At 40.8% G+C, this 23376-nt stretch overlaps 1 protein-coding gene across 3 annotated transcripts in view; it reads left to right on the forward strand.

Moving 5' to 3' along the window:
* The window catches only part of CHD6 (chromodomain helicase DNA binding protein 6), a 221311-nt gene that overhangs the window by 129148 nt on the left and 68787 nt on the right, over positions 1-23376 (forward strand). For all 3 annotated transcript variants that reach the window (XM_081255208.1, XM_081255206.1, XM_081255207.1), the window contains 7 exons: positions 2454-2575; positions 3839-4082; positions 5274-5450; positions 6118-6261; positions 9181-9436; positions 10223-10433; positions 20535-20730. In XM_081255208.1, the coding sequence (XP_081111334.1) occupies positions 2454-2575; positions 3839-4082; positions 5274-5450; positions 6118-6261; positions 9181-9436; positions 10223-10433; positions 20535-20730 (1350 nt within the window). The remainder of the gene's footprint in view (positions 1-2453; positions 2576-3838; positions 4083-5273; positions 5451-6117; positions 6262-9180; positions 9437-10222; positions 10434-20534; positions 20731-23376) is intronic.

Below are 23376 nucleotides of genomic sequence, written 5' to 3' on the forward strand. Positions count from 1 at the left end.
TCTAGAAGTAATCAAGAGTCTTACTCTCTCAGCCTGAATCCCACTTATTTCTTCAGACTGACTACATGCACTTGGCGAGAATATGAATGCAGGTGTTTTCAGTCAGTTTCCCTTTTCCTTTCCTTCTTTGCTGTTATGATGCTCCTGTCCTCCTCATCTCTCAATGAGCTATGAGATCATTTCACACCTGTCTCTTTTGGTTTCTAATTTATTTGTTCTCTCATTTAAAAGGTATGTTTTGACATTTTTCTCATCCTAAATTGGAATGGTAGCTCAAAATATAATTAAAGTTGTCTTTTTATGTTTTAAGAGAAGGGCTGGCTCCAAATGATACTTTAACTGAATAATTTTTTTTTAAAGAGGATCTTATCCTGGGCTTTGAAGTTTAGAGATAACCCTACCAGTCTTGATGAATAGGACATTCCATCACTAAAAGCTTTTGGGTAAAAAATTGGTCACATGTAGGTCAGATATGGAATTTTGGGAGAGCAAGAAATGAGTGTCAGTAACGGTTGTGCAAAGAGAGTAGCAGTCATTTAATAGTCAAGACCCACCTTGGAGACTCCAAGAATCAGTTCTCTTTTGAACTTAATAGTAGCCACTAAAGGTTGTGGAGCCTTGGGGTAAGTTACTTGCTGTAGTCTGTACCACTTAGGAGCCAACCAGACTAGGCATCGGGAATTTCTAGCTGATTTCAAGCCTTATCCTTAGATGGCTGAAATTTCTGGTCATGTTAATGGTGATGTAAAACTAAAACCTTTAGCACTGGAGAAAGAGGGAAAACCCAGAGGAGTGACTGGGTTAGAGCGTGATGCCTCTACATCAGGAGCGCTACCAAAGCAGCAAAGTAGAAATCTGCAGTGCTAGGAGTGAGCCACTTCAGTCGCTAGAGATGAGGAACATTCCAGGAAGTCTCCCCATAGTATCTAGTAGAGTAGAGTGCCATTAAAATGAGTTACATGGACTTCAGGGATCCAGGCTGAATGATTCCTATAGGTTGAGAAGGATGTTAATTTCTTTAAGGGAACAAAGCAAGAGAGTTTCTATAGGAATATCTTTGCTTAAGAGCTTTCTCTTTAAAATTTATTTTTTGACATAATAAATTATTTTCCCCTTTATTTCTGAAAACACCTGTGCCTATGTGCTGATAGTAATATTCAACAGAGTTCTATTTCAAGAGGCTTAGCCTAACTACAGCTATAGTAATTTTGTAGGTAAGTTGTGGTATGTAAGTTTCTGAGAGACCACACTTTCAGTGGTCTGAACAGATTGGACAGATTACACTTATCTCCAAATATCAGTGATATGAAATGATTGGGGATATTTTATTAAATATCACAAGTGAAAGGCTTAGTTTTAGTTAATAGCATATTTCAGGAGTAAACTTTATTGTAGAACTACCAAAGTAGAACTACCAAAGACTACAATTGCTATTAGAAAAGCTACAATCTCAAAATTCTCATTTATGTAACTATAGGCATAGCTAAAAATTTTTATTTTTAAGACCTTGAAGTGTCAGCTTAGGGGCTCAATTTGTCTAGAAGCAAAATAATCAAGTCTATGTCCAAATAATATAAATAAACAAAAATTTTAGGTGGGAAGACTTAATACCTAAAAATAAAAATTTTCCCCAGATTAATCAAAATTCCAATAGAATTTTAAGGGAACTTGAAATTGATTCTACAGTTATACAGAATACTAAATAAGACAGAATAGCCAAGACATTTTTGAAAAACAATTCCCCATCAGATATAAAGCTGTAGTAATTCAAAAGTGTGGTTTTATTGCAATAAGAGACAGTGCAGTAGGACAGAATGAAGACTCTGGATAAAGCTCCCTGGATATATTAGAACTTATATGATAAAAATGGCATTTCATGTCAATAAAGATCAATTACATTTAGAAATTGGTGTTTCATATGGGAAAATAAAGTAATAAGATTGCTATTATGTTCATGGTGAGTTTAAAGAATTTACAGTTTTGACTATATAGGCTTTTGGCTTTACTCTCGAAACTAATCAACAAAATATTTGACCCACTGTACTTTCCTGAGCTGATACCACAAGGACAAATAGCAAAAAAAAAATTCTGTCTATAGAAAACTAAAACACCTGACTAATACTGGCTTATAGGGAAATTAAAATGTAAGTGGGAGTGATTTCTAAGAGTCTCAGTAAAGCAATATAATACTTATCAAGATTTTAGGTGGGTCTGTTTCTCTTCTTCATTAATTGCTTGCAAATTTTATAGAGGTGTTCTTAGTTTAATCTGCTGAAATCTAGAAAATACAGGACTGGCTCATTAGTCAGAAGATAGTAGCTGCAGTTTGCAGCCAGCTGTAGGACAGCGTTTGAGATTTACCACCTTCCCCATCATTGCCCTGTGTCCCTCTGCACATTTTGCTCCTGAAGCATCATTCTCTGTGTCTTGTGCTGTCTGCTCCCCTTCCCTAGGAGCGACCGGCCTCAGACTCCTGGCAGAAACTTGAGAAGTCTCGAGAGTATAAGAACAGTAACCAGCTCCGGGAGTACCAGCTGGAGGGGATGAACTGGCTTCTTTTTAACTGGTATAACAGGTGCGGAACCAGAACCGGTCCTGTCTTCAGGGATGATGTTTCTACCAGATGTTTGTGCCTGGAAGGAGATTGTGGGCTTAGCCCGCGTAGAGTAGCAATAGCAGAGTGGCAAGGGAGTGCATCGGAGCCACTGGTTTAGTGGTGATCTTTGCACATCAGGCATACCAGGACTTTATTTTTTATGTCAGATTTGGTTTGGTTTGGTTTCTCCAACCAAGAGGAATGATCTTTAGACATCACTGACTTTGTCCTTTTTTTTTCTTTGCCAGTCTAACCAAAAGGTTGGGCTCAACCTAGATGAAACAAAACCCAAAAGATCCTTTAAAACTGTATTTTGTCTCCCAGTCTTTAGCAAAAGTTGGCTCTAAAGGGGAATGGATCTGGGTTCTAGCCCCGACCCTGCTACTTGTTTGTGAGCCATGGGTGGCCTAGACTTGTAATACTCAGTTTTCAACCCTGTGCTTTAGTTCCTATCAGAATCTAAATGAAACAGATGAAATTTGAGAAAGATGGGTTGAGATTTTCTTAACATTCTAGAGTGTATCCCTGGTGTTGATTTTTAAAGACAGTATGTAGTGGAACAACACACCAAGCTGGGACTCTGGAGACCTGTGTTCTAGCCTTGTCTCTGCCACCTATTCACAGTGTGAGTCAGGGCACGGCTCACTCAGACACTCCAGGTCTGGGGTTGCCCACCTGTACAGTCAGGAGCAAGACCGGACAGGGGCCACACTCTTCCGGGGTCACACTCTTCCGGGGTCACAGCTGTGTGCAGTCCGTGATTCTGGGTCACCACAAGAGACCAGCGTTTTTAGCTCTTGATACGGAACTTAGTATGTGGGTTAAAAGTTTGTCCTTTGATAACGCAGGTAATAGACAATGAGAATCACGCAGCTTATGTTTCTGTTTTTGCCTTGGCTTCCATGAAGTTTGTCAGGTAGAGAAACTGGCTTAGATTTGAGGCATTTCTTTTTTCTCCTTGTTTCAGTATTATTTTAATTTTTGGTATTTTAAAGTTTATATTTAAATGGACCTATTTCATGTATTTTCTCACAAGTTGCAATAGTTCCTTTTTGGAAGTAGGCAGGGTGTGAACAATGATAATAGAAACTTGCTTCTGTTGTATCTCTGGAAAATGCTGATACAACCTTCACTGCTGACCTTACAGGTCAAGGTACGCTTCTGAAGTATCTTTTTATTTATAACCAACCTCTGCCTCTTTCCTATATTGAGGATGAAGTATCTGTGTTTCTTACTCTGCAGAAAAAACTGCATTTTGGCTGATGAGATGGGCCTAGGGAAAACCATCCAGTCCATCACATTCCTTTCAGAAATATTCCTCAGGGGGATCCATGGCCCTTTCCTCATCATCGCCCCGCTCTCCACCATCACTAACTGGGAGCGGGAGTTCCGGACGTGGACAGAGATGAACGCCATCGTGTACCACGGCAGCCAGATCAGCAGGCAGATGATCCAGCAGTATGAGATGGTGTACCGAGATGCACAGGTGAGCCCTCCACCGGTCACAAAGACCTGGGGACAGCTTTCTGACGTCATGGTTCAAAACAGCCTTTCTGTCCCTTGTCTTCCAGAGTTTAATGCCCTGCATTGGGTTACTGTTGGCTTACTCTGTAGAGTCACATGTTTACTGTGGTAGACTTCTTACTCCTTCCTGGTAATTTAATTTGTGATAAAACATAGAATTGGAGGGCATGCTTTGCACTCTGACATATACCAGAGGCTCTTTAGGACACGGAAAGCTTGGCTTCTTGGTTGGCTTACGAAGTTGCTTTTACATGCAGAAGGTTTTATCTGAGCTGTTACGTGCTCAGTGAAGAAAGCGAGCGGGGGAATTCGTGTACAAAGGAAGGATTCTCAGCCAGGGAGTCTGGAGAGAGAGAGAGAGAAGGTTAACAGATTTGACATGGAAGGATAAAGAGAAAACAAATGGTTAAAGGCACAACAGAATTTTTTAAGACATTTTTGTTAAGTATAATCACTTTGCTGAGTATCCTTGTATGTTTGTCCGGAACACTGGTTTTTATAAATAAGGTGAAAATTCAGTGAACTCAGAGGAAAGGCAGTGCTCACCCCAGAGGTTTCACAGACAGCAGGAGGAGACACTGAGAAGAAATTTTAGACGTGCTGTAACATGATGAAGCTCTGCTTTTTAAAGCGATGGCAGCACTAAGACAGGCTGGAAGACAAACGTGTGTTCTACCTGGTAGCACTTGTCCTGGGTGAATCAGGATCATGATGTCGAATCTGTTCTAGAACCCAAGTCACAAGGTGAAATTAATTTTACCTGAAAAGTAGCAAAGAGGGTTTCCTTGGGCATTCAAGCTATGCATAGACCAGCTTCTGGCTGGGAATGTGTGAATCAGCACCCATCTGCTTTCCTTATCATGACAAGTAAATAAATAAAAAGCTTCCTTTCTCGGCCTTCCATATGGCTCCTGTCTCACTTTTGTGAGGGTACGTGCTCTCTTGCTTTTGTTTCACTGATGTAATGGGGTCTCTCTCTTCTCTAAATAGCTGGTTCATTCTCGTATTCTCTCTCTTCTCAACTGAGGAGGAAGTGCTTATTGGCTCTCACCTAGGTCCTAGCATTTATAGTGCTGCCTCCTCTAACCCAGCCGGTAACCCCGTAGCTGGATTCTCTGGCGTAAAGCTTTGTCTTTGGTTCTGTCACCCTCAGGGAAACCCGCTGTCAGGAGTCTTCAAGTTCCATGTCGTCATTACAACGTTTGAGATGATCCTGGCAGACTGCCCAGAGCTGAAGAAGATTCACTGGAGCTGTGTGATCATTGATGAAGCCCACAGACTGAAGAATAGGAACTGCAAACTTCTGGAGGGCCTGAAGCTCATGGCCCTGGTGAGAGTTGGCAAGCTCTTTGCATAAACACAGGCCCCTTCTGTTCGCAGTAGAGGAAGCATTCTTTAGCCATCTGCATGCAGCTTACTTGTGCACAGTCTGCTCACCCTAGGTTTTCCTTTTGCCCACTATGGCTCTGATGGTGCAGGAAGCAAATTTTTTTTTGTTATGAACTGGGTCAACAATTTGGCCTTTGCCACTGATTCCCAGAGGGACCCAGGAAAATCTTTAAATACTATGAAATGTGTGACCTGGACATGTAAGATATTTTGGCTTGTTTCCAGGTCCCTGAATGATGTGGTACCAAAGCTGATGGCCTTCAACATTACTCCTTGGCACAGTGCCCAGTCTGTGGGCAGGCGCTCCATAATATCAAATGAATGAATGGATGAATGAATGGGTGCTTTAACTAACGTGAAATGCTCCTGGGCTCAGGGATGTGAAAGGAAGGTTGATCTGTTTATTGATGTTGTCACACTTAATCTGTAGAGTCACATGTTTTATAACCAACCTCTGCCTCTTTCCTATATTGATGATGAAGTATCATCATCTGGCAAAAGAGAATTGCCACCAATAAAGCCCAGAATGCCCTGGCATCGTTTTCCCACCAAACCCTGCTGTTTTGATGGTTCAGACCCTGTTCATCCCGTGCTGTGAATCCATGCAGGAACACAAGGTGCTGCTCACAGGGACGCCCTTGCAGAACTCGGTGGAGGAGCTCTTCAGTCTGCTCAACTTCCTGGAGCCATCACAGTTTCCTTCAGAGACTGCTTTCTTGGAGGAGTTTGGAGATCTGAAAACAGAGGAGCAGGTAAATAGGAGCCTGAAGGATTTGAGGAGACAGTGTGGTAATGACCTTCACCATCAAGGGAAAAACAAGTCACCAGGGGGACAGGAGTTAGCAAGTTCTCACATCCCTTGTAAAATGAGTATTGCCTCCTTTATTTAATTTGTTTATGTTGAAGAGGATAAACTGATTATTAGCAGTTCTTATTACTCCAAAGAATAAATGAATCAACATCCAAAATGCCTTATACCCGGCCTCTTGCCTTCACTGATCTCATATGTAAGTTCAGTGATTTTGTTCATAGCTCTGGCCTCAGGGGCTTGCTTCCCTCCTCCTCTGCCTTCTTCATCCTTCATCCCTCCTCCATCACCTGCAACACGTTTCCAGGCTCATTTTCTTGAGTGCAACAAAATACACAGGTAGTGAGGAAAAGAAGGCAGGTGTGTATACTAGAGTAGTGGGCAAGTTCAGTTTTGTCCAAATCAACTAAATGTCCTGTTTTCAAAGATCTGGTCCTGAGTCTAGCTTATTAGACTCAAAGCTGTTTCAAAACAAACCAATCTATCTACTATGGGTAGAAATCTCAACTGGACATTGCAGAAATAAGGCAGACAAGTTTAAATGCTGTAAGAGGAACAGTTAATAGAGCTGAGGACTTTTAAAGGCGAGAAAGGTCACATCTGTTTGGAAATTAGGAACGACTTCATGGAGAAAGTATAATTTGAGAATAGACTTTTAAGGGTGGGTAAGTTTTCAGTAGGCAGAGAGAGAGAGATGATGACTGCTTTGCATAGGAAAAAAATAATCATAATCAGCCATGGAATTTATTCAGTAGTTGGGAATCATCTGGTTGAGCTGGAAACAGGATGGATGAATTGAGGAGTATGAAGCCGGAGGAGTTTAGCGATATATTGTGGGAAGATCTTGAAAGACAGGTTGAAGGGTTTGGTAAGCATTAGAGAAGCAGTGCAGGGCTTTGATTGCAGAAATGACATAATTAGTTCTGCTAAATTAATCTAGCAGTGGTGTGAGAGTGGGTTGGGGCCGAGAATTTGGGAACTGAGAAGGTTTGGGAATTTCACTAACAGAGGAATCAAGAGTACACTCCGTGGTCCCAGTCTGTTTGTTTCTACTTCTGTGGCGAGTCAGACTTTGAGAGCAGTGAATGATCAAACTTAATTCCACTTCTCGACGTTCGTAGTATCTATTGATCTTTCAAAAGCCAGCTCCAACCCTCTGTCCATTTTTGGACCATTAGAAATGCATCCTCTTCTCCCATTGCACTTATTTTGTGGTATGCATTTTTTCTTCTTCCTAGACAATGACCTCCTTGAGGACAAGGCCCACACCTTCTGCAAAGTTGTGTTTGTTGTATTGACCAGCATAGTGTCTGGCATGTAGTATACTCTAAATGATTCAAGGTATGAACCAAGTGAAGGGCAAAAGCTGAATCCAGCATGTGGCAGATTGGCATTTGTCCCTGTCTTTAACGATTACCTAGCTGTGTCTCTCCTCTTTGGGTTCTTACATGGTAATTCCTTATCCATTTGGGGGATTACATCCCTAAGTACCATGATTGCTAAAACAAAGCATTCATTAAATGGATTAGATTTCAGATTGGGGTTAGTTAGGAGCAAACCACAACTGTCTATATATCTGGTTATAAAGTAAAGCATATTCACCATTGTTTCAAACCTGCTCCAGGAAGTACCTCTTCTAAATCACTTTGTATTTCATCAGGAAGCATTGGTACAGCCCACAGTTTATTTCTGCAGAATCTACCCCTTCTGAAATCTTTAGGGCTTGAAACTTGATCTTTTGCACTTGCCTTTTCTCTTATTTTCCCACCAGGATTCATCTTACTGGTATCATCTTTTAGCTCAGGGTGAACTGAGGTGCCTTGACTTTGAATCCCTTCTCTGCCCTCTTCTTGCGAGAGTGAGCAAGTCCCCGTGCCAGTGCGGTCAAGTGCGTAGAGATCTGCTGTCCAGGCCTGGACCGTTAGGAGAAGAACAGACAAATCATAACAAAGCATATGATCAGGCTCAAAGTGCCCCTAAGGTGACAGCTTACATGATGGAGTGGGAGGTGTCACCTTACCACATTAATGTTCTACATATTTCTATCCCCAAACTTGTTTGCTGCTATCGTTATTTCGATGTAGGAGGAATCCATTTCCAGATTGCCTCTGCTTCTTTTTCTTTTTTTAATTTGATGTAAATGACAACAACATTATATTAGTTTCGGATGTATAGCATGATGATTCAGTATATGTAGTATATATTATAAAGTGGTCACCACAATAAATCTAGTTAACATCCATCACCATACATACGTAAATTTTTTTTCTAGTGAGGAGAGGTCTTAAGATCTACTCTCTTAGCAACTTTCAAATATACAACGTAGTATTACTAACTAGAGCCACCTTGCTGTACGTTACATCCCCAGGACTTATTTATTTTATAACTGGAAGTTTGTACCTTTTGCCCACCTTCATCCATGTTGGCCACCCCCAGATTCATTCCCTCTGCCTCTTACTTTGTTCTTTTAGCATCTTCCCTTTGTAAGGTATCACTTGTACCTTCTAACATGGCTTAAAATATTCCTCAGGTAATTGCTGCACAAGTGTGCGTGTGAGAGAGAGAGGTTTGTTTTCTCCATCCAGAAGAGGTTCTGTCTTTGTATCTTCCTCCCTTTGTATCTTGTAAGGTTGCCACATAGGTTCTCAGTAATTACTTTTGAATTAAAACCAGATCGCTTTTTTCCTTTCAGTCCTATTATAAGCTCATCATGTTCAGGGATCAGGCATGATCTTTCATTTAACCTGCTGCCACAGTACTATGATTAGATGGCCAAGAGATTGTAGTGAATGTTGGAATACCCCAGTAACGGTTATTGAATCGGGATGGGGGCAGGTGAACAGGTCTCGTTTTCCCTGGACAGGTGAAGAAACTGCAGTCTATCCTCAAACCCATGATGCTTCGGCGGCTGAAAGATGACGTGGAAAAGAACCTTGCTCCCAAACAAGAGACGATCATCGAAGTAGAGCTGACCAATATCCAGAAAAAATACTACCGTGCCATCCTGGAGAAGAACTTCTCCTTCCTGACCAAGGGGGCCAATCAGCACAACATGCCCAATCTCATCAACACCATGATGGAGCTGAGGAAGTGCTGTAACCACCCCTACCTGATCAATGGTGAGTGGGGGACATGGGGCAGGCATCTTGATAGCCAACAGTCCTATGTTATCAAGTTCCCATGGAATGCCAGGGTGTGTATTCTGACCTTTTTACAGAGTATTAAACTGGGGTTCAAAGAGGTTGATGGATCTGCCTAAGCAGTCTGGCCAGTGAGTATACAGAGCCCTGTTTTGAGCCTACCTCTACCAGTTCTCTGCCCATCAGAAGATGGATATCAGTTGTCAGCCTGGTGTCCTTTGTGTACCTGCGGTCTAGTCCACACTTTCCACTTTGGTGCAGGGAGATGTGTTACTTCATTGAAAAAATGATCATGGTGCCATGAGATTAAAACTCTCTGCAGATAAATTAACAGTTAACTGTACTGAGTAGAGAACGTGTTGGAAGTTTTTTTTTTTATTTTACAATAAAACTTTTTATAAAATTTTAAATCAAAATATGGCTTGGATTTACTGATCCCAGGCTTTTATGGTATGAGAGGTATGTCTTTTTGTCAGCTTTCTCTGAAGGTTTCTTCACTTGCCTAAGTCAGCTTGGTATTTCAGATCCTTCCTCTCCTTGGTCAGACCTCCCAGGAAATCAGAGCGCGTGTGTTCTCTGCAGGACAGCCCTGCCGCCTGTAGAGCCCTCTGCTGAGGGCATGGGATGGACACACGGCATTGCCTCACTGGACTGTTGGCTTGGGACCTAAGAATTCATTTCGTTTTTTCTAGGCTCTGTCAAGCAGAGGGTAGCTATTACTCTTATAGTTTGTTCAGAGAATAGTTTTGTTCCATTCTTTTTCAGGGGCAGAGGAGAAAATTCTGGAGGACTTCCGGAAAACCCACAGCCCTGATGCCCCCGACTTTCAGCTGCAGGCCATGATTCAAGCAGCAGGGAAGCTGGTGCTGATTGATAAACTGCTCCCTAAGCTGATTGCTGGCGGCCACAAAGTACTAATCTTCTCCCAGATGGTGCGCTGTCTCGACATCCTGGAAGATTATCTCATCCAGAGAAGGTGAGCCTTTGTGTCAAAGCTGTGCATCAGGCACTGCAAGCAGTTCCTTTTCTTTGATGCCTGTTTGATTCATTCAAAAATTCTGTTTTAACAAGAAAAAAGCATTAAAAAATAGAGATAAGAAATCTTCTCATAAAGCTTGACTAAAATTCAGAGTAGAATCTCATGACCAGTTTTAACTGTCTAGAGTGAATTTCCTAGCCTATGATGTGGAGCCCTTGCTTTGCTTAAAAAATAAATTTTACATGTTTATTTATATTCTCTTTAGTTGGAAGAAACAATTCAGATAGCATTACAGAAGGTTAAGAAAATAATGTTGTTGTTTTTCCCCCTTAATAATGATGAGAAAAATAACACCCTGGGAAGCATCACTACATCAAGTTGCTGAAAGAGCACAAGCTGACAACTGCCAGAAAAAGAACTTGGGGATGTTTTATGTCTTAGCAAACGCTCTGAAGTTTTATGATACACTCACTACGGCATCCCAACTTATTTTTTTGTTCGTTCTCCTGTAATTCCTTGAACCTAAGTTCCATGACTCATGCAGGTGAAAAGCCTGGGGTGTTATGTGGGTTGCTTGTTTGGAGTCTATATGGGCACTACATTTGTTACGCTATACACTGTACCTTCCATTTCCAGTCTTTGGGATACATCAATCGTCCAAATGGCAAATGGATTTTTAAAATTTACTCTTAATCATAAAGACTTCTCCAGATCTTAGAAACGATTAGCCAAGGCATTGCTAGGTTTAAAGGACATCCTTATTTTTATACAGTCATCATAGCAAATCTCTGTTGTGTTAAATGTTCTGCTCCTTAAAGAGTCTGTTTGTCCTTATAACATGTAATGTATAGAAAAAGTATTAAAGGAAATGACCAATTTAACTACGGGTTATGCTGACATTTAATATTACATAAATAATTCTCCAGAATCGGATTAGGCAATAAAAGAATTTCTCAGAGCCCTGTCGTGGAGATCTTTAGGTTAGGAATTCTTGAGAGTTAGATTGTTTTTTTCTTTGAAGAATATATTGAAACTAGAAAGCAATTTTTGTATTTTATAAATTCACTATATATGAATTACCAGAACACTTGCTTCTTATGTAAATATAGTATCTCACTCTTCAAAATGTATGCAACTACTAGTTTGCAGTTTTTATTAAAGATCCCCAAAAATGAGTAACAGGGAGTTACTTTTGCTAAGTTCACATGTCTTTATTTAGCTCCCTTATATGCTATTTTTCCTTATCATTTATTGCTTATTTTTGTTTTCAAATTTGTTTTCAAATATTACAGTTTTTCTTGAAAATAGGAACACGTTATAATACCACCACCTGCTCAAAGTTTCCATTCACATTTGGGCATTTATCTTTTTAGTCTTTTTTTCTTTGTGCATACATATATTTAGTTTTGTTGTTGATTTGTGTGAATTGGGATCATATTTTACATTCTGCTTTGTAACTCACCTTTTTATTTAATATATTATGAACTTTTTTCTTTAATTATTCTTCTACAACATAGTTTTTTTTTTTTTTTTTTTTCTTTTTGCAGTATGCGGGCCTCTCACTGTTGTGGCCTCTCCCGTCGCGGAGCACAGGCTCCGGATGCGCAGGCCCAGCGGCCATGGCTCACGGGCCCAGCCGCTCCGCGGCATATGGGATCCTCCCAGACCGGGGCACGAACCCGTATCCCCTGCATCGGCAGGCGGACTCCCAACCACTGCGCCACCAGGGAGGCCCTACAACATAGTTTTGATGATACTCTGTCTTATAGGTTGTTTCCAATTTTTCAGCATTTTAAGGAACTCTGTGAATATCGCTTTGCATTCATTGTGAACGTTTCCAGTTATTTCCTTAGAATAAATTATGATTTATATTTTAAAAAGCATTTGATACATATTTCCAAAACACCTTCTAGAAAGACATTTTTACTGTGTCTTTTAATGGCGTATGAGAATGACTTTTTTTTCATACTCTGATCAATACTGTTTTTGCATTTTAGTCTTTGCTGATTCAGTAAGCCCAAATTATGGTCTCTTGTTTTAATTTGTATTTCTGATTATTAATGACAGTTTCATATTTATTAGCTGTTTATATTTCTCTTTTTGTGCATTGCTTTATTCATGTTCTTTCTCCATTTTTTTGTTACTCTTTGCCTTTTTGTTTATTAATTTATAAGAATGGCTTGTTCACTTAAGAATATGGTGCAGATACTTCCCCAGTGTTGTTCTTGACTTTTTCTATATGGCTATGGGTTTTTGTTTGTTTATTTTATTCTTAGAAGTTTTAAATTTTATAATAGTCAAATCTCTCAGTCTTAAAACAGCTTTAAATAAACTTAAGTGCTTATTTATGCTTAAATTAATATGCTTAAAAAGGCTTCCCCCACCTCTCAACTATGCAGTATTCTGAAGTATTTTCTTTTCACTCTCTTATGGTTTCTTTACCCCAGCTCTGCACCCAGCAGGGTGTTCTGACTTCAATATCATCATTACTTTTCTCTTTTTGATTTAGTTTTTAAATTTTCTTCAAAGTTATACATGCACATAATTTAAAGAGGCAAATTATTCTATTAGACCTATGAAAAATAGCATTTCCTGATACCACCACATACCCCCAGTTTCCCCCCACCTGAAGCATTTACTTTAAACTCCTTATGCTATTTCTTTCGGTATTTATAGCTATATCTCTAAGTAATGTTAGTAGTTGTAATTTTTTTTTTCAGTTTTAAGTATTATCTGTTCTCACTATGGAAGATGAATATTTCCCTTCTTTCACTGCCCCTCATAATTACCACATGTGCAACTCCTTTCCTCTCATCTTACCAACCTGCCATGCAATACTTTGGGTTAAATTAATATTCAGTGTTTATTATGACTTATGTAAATGCTGAGTTATAGCTCAGCCATGTAGTATGCTGTTTACTATTTCTTTCTTGCACAATTTTTATTTTTCCCCGAAACTAAAAATTGTTTTTTATTCGGTGCATAGTTTTAAATATACTTATTATAATTCAGCTCCAAAATTTACTCTGGTTGTCTAAATCTCCTCTTGTTACATTCAAGCACATCAGTTTCGTGTCTGAGCCGCCTCTCCCAGGACCTTCTTTCTTTTCCTCTCTGGGCAGTTACCCTTCCTGCCTAGTGCACAGTTGCCATCTGTGATCTCTCTTCCTTTATCACGCTGACAAGTTTCTTTCCTTCCCTCTTGAGTCAAATCTTGTTGGTGGATCCCATGTACCTCTTTGGGGAGCTTCTGAGAAAGGGTGAATGATAAGTGAATTTGAGACTTTGTCAGAATGTTTTCAGTTTACTCTCATTCTTGAGCAGTAGTTTGGTTGAGTTTGAGGTACTAGGTCAGAAATCACTTTCCCACAGAATTTTGAAGATGTTAGTACACTGTCTTCTAGCTTCCAGGATTGTTGAGAAGTTCACAGCCCTTCCAATTCCTGGCCTGTGTATGTGACATGTTTTTTTCTGTTTAGAAGCTTTGATATACCCTCTTTGTCCCAGTCCTGTGAAATCTGACAGTGAACTGGGTTTTGTATGGTGTCTGTTGAACTGGGTGCTTTGTAGGTCTTTCCCATTTGAAATTATGTTCCTTCAGTTCTGGGGGATTTTCTTGTATTTTATCTTTCATTATTTCTTTCTGTTTTGTTTTCTCTTTGTGAAACTCCTATTATTCATGTCAGACCTTCTGGTCTGATCACCTAATTTTCTCTTTTCTCTACTTTCCATCTCATTATATTTTGCTGTACCTCTGGTAGAATACCTTTATTCTGTCTTCCAACTTTAATCCCTAGATTTTCACTGTGTAATTATATTTTTCATTTCCTAGTTGTCTTCTGTAATTTTTCAGTCTTTATAGCAGCACTCAGCCAGTTATCACACAGGTGCAGTGTTTTGTCATTCTGAGATTAATGATGATAGATTTTTTACAGTCTTCCTACAGTGTCTGTTTTCTCAAGTCAAATTTTTCTTTTTGTTGATGTCTCTGTCTTCCATAGTAGAATTCTGGGTTGGCTTTTTTTTCCCCCTCCTTTCAGCACTTTGAAGTTACTCTATTGTGTTCTCACCCCCATGATTTCTGATGAGAAGTTTTGTAGTCATTTAAGTGGCTGTTCCCCTGTATATAATGTATTGTTTTACTCTGACTACTAAGATTTTCTTTTAATTTTCGATTTGCAGCAGTTTGACTGATGTGTGGAATTCATCCTGTGCAGAGTTCACTGACCTTCTTAAATTTATAATGTAGATCTTTCATCAAGTTTGGGAAGCTTTAGGTCAATATTTCTTTGATTTCTCTTTTTTCCTTTTGCCCTATTTTCTTGTTGCTCTGTGAGACTCCAATTACCTGTATGTTTGACCTTTAGATATTGTCTCACAGGTCCATAGGCTCTGTTCTTTTTTTTTTTCCAATCCTTTTTCTCTCTCTTGTTTTGTCTGTCTTCAAGTTCACTGACTTTTTTGTCTGTCATTTCCATCATGCTTATTAAGCCCATCCATTGCTTTCTCTATTTTAGAGATTCTATTTTAGTTCTAAGATTTCTATTTGTTTCTTAGTGTGATGTTTTGTTTCTCTGCTGCGATTTCCTATCTTTTCATTCATTATGTACATTTCTTATTTCGCTGAACATAATTATAAGAGCTGCTTTTAAAGTTCTTGTCTGTTAATTAAAACATCTTAGGCTTGATATCTGTTGTCTTTTCCTTTAAGAATGGGTCACGTTTCCCCTGGACATTGTGAATATTGTGTTGTGGAGATTCAGGATTCTGTTATATTGCTATGATGATCTTGATGGTTTTTATTTGGAGGCCGTTAAGTAGGTGAGTCTCAAAATGCAAATGCTGTCAGCATCTCTCGTAGGTAGCAGCTCCAGTCTCAGCTCAGACTACTTTGAGTCTGCCCCAAGCATGTGTGGGTCAGAGGTCAACCAGAGACTTAGAAAGGGTTCACCATCTCTGTCTCTTTACTTTCTGGCAATCCCCTCTCACCCTCTGGCAGTCCTGGTTGCCCCAGACGCCTCCTCTTGCTGCCTCTGGTCAGAAAGATAGTGGCTTCTCATCAAGATTTATAGCTGCCCTGCACCTTTGCCATAACTCCGGCTTCCTGTCTGGCCAAAACCACAATTTCCTGTTTCTCTCCAAAATCTGCCTGCTTTCCTTAACCCTCTGGTGCCCTTAGATAGGTTTTTCTGTTCATTTGTTTTGTTTTTGTATTTTGCCCAGATTTTGTGGTTGTTGTTTACTGGAGGATTGGTGTGTTAAGACCTTGCCCCTCCACACCAGAAGCAAAGCCTCAAAGGTCAGAGGCTTTCCTCAGATGTCTGGTTTTGGCTGCCAGATGGTAGGCACTATCCAGAGATTAGAAGCTCTGGGCATGTGGGCCAGCTTGTTGGCTACCTTATTCTCCATATGTGAACACTGTCCGTCTAGCTGGACCATTTCATCAGGGAACCTCCAGTGTCAGTGCTTTGGGATGTTTTTCTTCCTCTCTCCTGCCCAGAGGGTGGGAACTTGATTGGACTGGGAGCTGACTGTGGGGAAGGGGTGGAGAGAGGTAGGGAGGTCTCAATATCTCTGCCTCTCTTCCCTTTTTTAGTATGTTACCTCTGCCTTTAACTGTGTGGTATCTCCTAGAGGAGGTAGAGAGAGGTACAGATCTTTTTTATCCTCTCAGCACTGGGGTGGATGATGGATAGGCTAACAGATATTCAACTAGTTAGTTCCCTTGTTTTTAGACTCTCTGTGTCTTCACTTTTAGGGATACCTGGTGCCACCAATGCCTGATCCCTTTGGCTATTCTGCCATATTGAATTAGGTTATTTCTCACCTGGGATTCTGCTTTCTTCAAATCAAATATCACTTGGTTTACTTTCCAAGTCCCAGAATTTTCTCCTGTTCTGTTTGTAGGTTTATTGGGGGGAAGGCATTATTATGCATTTTTTTAAAAATCCCTTTACCTATCATTTTTCTAGACATTTGAGGAGATAAAAGAATTAAATGTGCATGATAACTCATAATCTTTAATTGGACTTCTTCGATTTATTTTATTTTTTATATTTCAGTCTCAGTCCTTCTACAATTTTGGTAGAGGGCATATAATGGGGGTCTACTTTAATTTATTTCCAAATATTTCTGATTATTTGTTTATTAAATAGTCCATCTTTTCCCCCATTCATGTAAGACAGTATGCATAAAATATACTGAGATATTATGTTTGCTGGGTGTGTATGTAACCTTTCTATTCTTTTGATCAATATTTCTGTTCCTTCGCTCATATATTATTACAGATGAGCTTCAGAATTCTTCAGAATTTTTCTTTTTTTATAAATTTATTTATTTATTTTTGGCTGCATTGGATCTTCGTTGCTGTGTGCGGGCTTTCTGTAATTGTGGCAAGCGGGGGCTACTCTTCGTTGTGGTGTGCGGGCTTCTCATTGCGGTGGCTTCTCTTGTTGCAGAGCACAGGCTCTAGGCACGCGGGCTTCAGTAGTTGTGGTGCATGGGCTTCAGTAGCTGTGGCTCACGGGCTGTAGGGCGCAGGCTCAGTAGTTGTGGCACACGGGCTTAGTTGCTCCGTGGCATGTGGGATCTTCCCAGACCAGGGCTCGAACCCATGTCCCCTGCCTTGACAGGCAGATTCTTAACCACTGCGCCACCAGGGAAGTCCCCAGAATTATTATTTTTTAATATATCCCTGACTACTCCAGTCCTCACTACAGAAAAAAAAAAATTATATATTTACATATCTGTATTTATCTATGTGTACCTATATCCATTTGTTGGGATTTTGATTGGCTTTTACACACGTAGTAGGGTAGAATCGACATCTTTGCAAAATTGAAGAACATGATATTCACTGCACTTACTCAGGTCTTCTGTATACACTGTTGATTTGGTAAACATTTATAAGGTACCAACCTTGTGCTGAGACCTCTGTAGGTGTTAGGGACATGATGACCAAACCGACATGACCCCTATTGCCAACTCCTGCTTATTTCTTATTAAGGTTAATTGTAAGTATTTTATATGTTTATGGCAATCATGAACGGCAGGTTTTTGGGGGGGTTTTTTCACTCTTTATGTTCTCCAGCTGGTTATTGCTGGGAGATGAGGTTCATTTCCCTTCAGGCCTTCTGAGGTAAACATTTCCTGTTGTGCCAAAAATGTGTCATTTCCACCCCACCCCACCCCACCCCACCCTGGGTACCCAGAGGTTTTCCAGAGTGCCACCTGCTTCTTGTTGATATTTGACAGTGACTCAGAATTACAGTTTGATCGACCACATCAACTCCTAGGGATTTTGTTCAGAATGCAGTTGACACAGAGGGTTAATTGCTGCACTGATGTTTGGTGCGGAAAATTTAATGATGTCTGATTTCCTCATTCAGATTTACTAGCCCTCAAGATTTTCTTTGTTCTTGAGCCTGGTTGTCATGCCAGCTGTCAGTTCGGTTTTGTTCCCATTTAATTTCGTGCCGTGCTTATGCAAGGGTGAGGGCATGGCCAAAGGATCTGGCTCAGGAGTGAGGGGAGTGAGGAACAATTTAATTGAACTCTCAAATCACTGGAGTTTTATTTTAGTTTTGTGTTCTTCGAGAGCAGTCCCTCAAAACTGAGTGATAGAAACGAGAATTAATGTTCCAGTCATTCTGCCCAATTTCTAAAACTGGGTTCTATCATAGACGGCCAAACACTATCCAGTTTTATGGGAATTTTTCTCCCTAGGTGATTGCCGAGCTGTATCATCTCTATTTATTGGTTCTCCTCCTCCTTAGTACGCTGATTCCCCGCCTCACTCAGATCCGCGGGCATCTGGCTCCTCTGATGGTTTAGGGGTGTCTTGTCAAAGAACATTGAGTCCTGTGTGCCTGCAGCACTAATTGTTCACGTGTGTGATGGTTGGGTGGTGGCAGCGATCATTTAATTGAATCTCAACCCTGTCTTCTGACTCCAAATCCTGTGCCTCTTCCACTGCATCACATACGTGGCCAAACGTACGAGTAACTCGGTGCAGTTCCTAGGTGCATTGATTCATCACAGTCATTTTGGATATCTATAGTTTCTCTTCTTACCTTCTGATAGAGTTACAGGTTTTCTAAGTTTACCAGAGGCTCTTACTTACCTTTATTTTTCTCTTTTAAGTTTTTGGGGAAATCTTTCTACTGCATAATGTAGGGTACAATATGAAGGCCATACAGCGAACTGGTTAAGAGTGTGGACTTTTGAGTCAAATAGATCTCACTTACCAGCTAGGTGACTAAGCAAGTTATTTTGCTTGTGAGGCTGGTGGTGGTGGTGGTCGTTTTTGTTCTTGATGTTTTCTCAAGTGTAAAATGGGGAACTACCTCACAGGATTATTGCCAGAAGTAAATGTGATGATGCATATAAAGCATGTATCACATATCGCAGTGCCTGGCACAGAGCTTGACACTTAGGAGCTTACTGCTAATATTGTTGCTGTGGCTGGTATTAATAATGATGATAATTTTATCTAACTGCTTCATAGTTGTATAGAATTCAACATATGACCCTTAGCTTTTAGCTTAGGACAAAACCTTCTTGGTCTGCCTTCATGACAATCCTGTAACCACCACTGCTTTTATTTGCTACTGTAGTCTCATGTATTATTCTTAAGTTTATTGCATTAAAAAAGAAGAAGAAAGGAAAAATCTGCACCTGTGATTCCAGATATGGGTGCACTCTAGCTTTGTAAAAAGAAGACAGTCTTTTTGGACGTTGGTCTTTGCTTTGTACGTGTCCCTTCTGAGCCTGAATTGGTCTGCTTTCTCTACCTGTATTTCCTTGGGTGATTTCTCACGTGGATTTTCCTTTTACTCAAGGAAGTCAGGATTATGTTGCCCAATTTAGTTATCTAAAGCCACTCCCCTCCAGAGTTATCTACCCCTAGAGGATCTATCCTTAGTCTCTTACCAATTGTTTATCTGAATTTTTAGAGATCTGATTTCCCAGATTCTGGGCTGCTGAGAAGGTTTTTGTCAGGATTCCTGGTCTTGACTATCATGGGGTCTAGGATGTCGTCCTTTTCTCACATGGTTCCTATTACATATACTTTACCAGCCAGTTCTTGCTTGTTGGTCAAAATTGGGCCCAGGGTAGCATCCCCATATTAATTTGTTCATTGTCAAGGGGTAAATAAGAAATAAATAAGACTAAGCAGCTATCCAGATTGGTACTATGTTTTAATTCTGTGCTAATTATATGATCTCCATCATAAACAAACCTTCTGTGTTTTCTAATTGGATGCACGGATGCTAATAGGCTCCCGTAGCAGTTTAATTTCCTGCTCTTTTTCCTTTTACCTTCACCTCACCATTCTTTCCACCCTTAATTCTTAACTTTCTACACAGGTATATGCCTTCTTAATGATATTCAGCTTTGCTTCCTCACTTTATTTTCCTCTAAAAATTCTCCTGGCTTCTTTCCAACCTGACACAGCTCAGAAACCTTTCCTGTGATTTCTTCCTACTTGCTTGGCAATATGCTGCCCAGAAGATCTTGGTTTCAGCTATAAACCTGGAGGTTTTGCTTTCTACCTCTGAAGCTTTGAGGAACTGTTAGGATAGAAATGACCAACCCAGACATAAAAAGACTGCCTGTCCATCCAGTCTTCTTCCCATTTTCAGTCCATCCAAAAGCAGTTGGAGCCTGATTCAAACTCTGATTCCGTGTTATGAGTTCTACTGAAAGTAGATGGTTGCGGCTTTTATTTGCTTTTCCTGGTCTTATGATTAGAATCAGTGCAAGAAAATTGGGAAACACTTGAGAGTAAGTTTGCCTGGGCAGTGGGGATTGATATTTTATGTTTACAGGTCCTCTAGTCCTCCGTAGTTTGGCTGGTTTTTTTGTTTTGATTTGGTTTTCGTTTGTTTTGAGAGAGGGGGACATATTGCAGTGCAGTTTTAGGTGTCTGCCCTGCTGCATATGTAGAGGGGGGATTCCTTTTAGACCGCTGACATTAGGTCCATATTTAGAAGTGACGGGTTTAAGGCCATTAGTCAACAGCTTCCTGCGTTGTTTCTTGTTCTCCACTGAAGTCATGATTAACACCTGGGCTTTCGTTCGTTTGGGTCCCCTCAGATACACCTATGAGCGAATTGATGGGCGAGTACGGGGAAACCTGCGCCAGGCAGCCATCGACCGGTTCTGTAAGCCAGACTCAGACCGCTTTGTCTTTCTTCTGTGCACCCGAGCGGGAGGCCTGGGGATCAATCTCACAGCTGCCGATACCTGCATCATATTTGATTCAGACTGGAACCCACAAAATGACTTGCAGGTAACCATTAGGATGATTGCTGTTTGCCTTAGCTGTCCCTGAATCCAAGAACATCATGACACGGCCTGGCTTAGCTATAGAGAGTGTCTGCCATGCTCCATGCTATTGCTATGGCTTCGGCCAGATGGCAGGCTTAGGGCCTCGGTCAGGGTACAACTGAATAAAAAGTAAATGTCGAGCCTTCCCGCTAATCCAAGTGGTTCTTTCCTTTTACTACAAATCAAACGGTATTTCACAGTGGTAGCCTCCAAATGTAGATTGGAACTACTATTTATTATCAGACATGAAGAAAGATACGAAGCTTGACTAATTCTCTAATTCTTGACATACGGATTGATTCTGGCATTTTCACTCCCTTTGTTTGTTAGGTGGTCCTATGTCGTATACAGTACATGAGATGACCCAGAGGGCTAGGAAAGTTCCCTGGTGTGGCAGGGGTGACTGAGGCTTCCCCAGTAGTTCATTTGCTCTCCAATGAATGCAGCATAGTAGGGTTGATGTGGGCCCGGTTAAGTGTATTTGCAGATTAAATTTGCTCGTCTTAACCAAACTGAATAATGGTGGCTTGAAAAGATTATGGCAAAGATTGGAGCTAATACATTTTAAAAGCACGTGTAAACAAGCAAATGACAGAGCTAACACTTCTGGTTTAGAATTCCTCATCAACCCCCGTGTGAAAGTAAAAACAATGACATTCTAGCCAGATTGCACAATTAGTCAGTGCAAAAGATTCTAACTTGTCAAGAAGGCTATTTTAGATGACAGTTTTACATCCATTATCATTAACAACAAACTTCATCCTGAGTGTGTATTGGATCTCGGGACATCTGCTGATACTCAAGAGTGTGAGTGTGTGGCTCAGAGAGTGGTGGGGATCTCAAAACCTTTTTCGTGATACAGGTGATTGATAAGAGAAGTTTGAAGGCTGCTGTTTCACAAAACTGAGGAGGTGCCCTAGGGGATACTGCCGGGAAGGGATACAGAGAAAAGGAGCTAAGGTGATGGGTATCCGGGCTTCTTCCCTACCTACCATGTCACACAGAGTCATTCTGCTTTGTCTTTTTCATTTAACGAGTTGCAAAATAACATTTTGTTTGAAGAAAACAATCTACTAGTTGAAAAACCAGTGCTCTAAATTATTATATTGGTGACAACTGGGTAAAACGCAGGAAAAAGAATCATTGTAAAACAAATTCTGTGGCACTATGTTCAACATCCAACTTGAAAAATCAGTGGCTGTGGCCAGCTCGCCATCAGGCCTTTCTGCTCCTGGTGACGGGATATTTCGGTCAAAGATGAGTTGCTAGATATGACGAATAACCAATTTCTTTTTCAAATAACCAATTTTTAAAGGAGTTAACATAGTCAATGCCAAAGTAATAATAATCAGTAGAAGCTATTTGATCAGGTCACCAGCAAGAACCTAATTAGGATAGTGATGTAGATCAGGGGATGGGAAACTATTGCCAGTGGGCTAGCCGCCTGTTCTTAAAATAGTTTCATTGGAATATAACCACACCCATTTGTATACCTATTATCTCTGGGTGCTTTCATGTTACAGTGGCAGGGTTGAGTATTGCAACAGAGACCTCATAGCCCACAACATCTAAAATATTTACTATTATAGAAGATGTTTGCCAACCCTGAGACAGATGGTTCCTTAAGTAGTAAGTTCTTGACAGCTGTAAAGTTCTGTGCTCCTTTGCAGTGCTCACCTGACTGTGAGGCTTGGAACCTGGGCCAGTGACGGTATGAGAAACGGGTGGCCATTTGGAGGCCATGTTAGCTGGGCACGCCTGAAGGACTTTCAGGAGAAAAACTGAAAGCATAGGGCTGGCATTTAGAGACAGGTCACTGTCAGAGGCAAAGATTTTGGAATCATCGTGCTTCACCTAGTGAAGTCTAGACATTGAAGGTGAAATGCCAAGAAATGGAAAAAGCAAGAACGAGAATGTCCAGGCCTGAAGGAGAAGGTAAAGTCCTCTGAGGTGATTGATTTGTCTGTGTACCAGCCAGATGGGGTGGGTGGCGCTGTCCAGAATTAGGGTCTGGGGAGAAGGGAGCAACTCTGGAATGGCCGTTTTTAATGGCCCCTGCTGGGGGAGTAGCAGGAGATGAATAAAGGAATAGCAGTGAAGTCCAAACTGAAATCGGATAGTGTGAGAGTTCTGTATGCCAAGTCAGTTTCTGAACTTCTTCTAACGCTCAACCTCAGCGGAAAAACAAAGACCATGAACATTCGGGTGACTTAGCTGGGAGTGGAGAACACTTGTAGAAGAACGTAGCAGAAGGTAAATGAGTGATGGTGTCGATGAACAGCCCCAGGTCCACGTTAGAGTTAGAATTCCTCAACTTGTGGTCTTCCAGACTGGCTGCTTTTTTGGTTATTTTTATTTACAGCTTGGTAACCAAGAGGAAACCCTCCTTTATTTTTGAGATGTCTGACCAGACTAGGTAGGAATGAAAGAATTGGCAAGAATAGAGTAATTTTAGGGCAGGGAATTGGGTCTGTGGTTACTGGGATTGGTGGGCTGTTCCGAGTTGCCCCCAGAGACGGAGCTAGGTTCTCGGCTTGCTTGGCATGGGGAAGAGAGCACGAGAGCTGGAGACTACCCCCCGAATGGTGCTCACTCAGCACACTCTCCC

Source organism: Mesoplodon bidens (assembly GCF_964165515.1).
Source record: "Mesoplodon bidens genome assembly, chromosome: 15".
NCBI lineage: Eukaryota > Metazoa > Chordata > Mammalia > Artiodactyla > Ziphiidae > Mesoplodon > Mesoplodon bidens.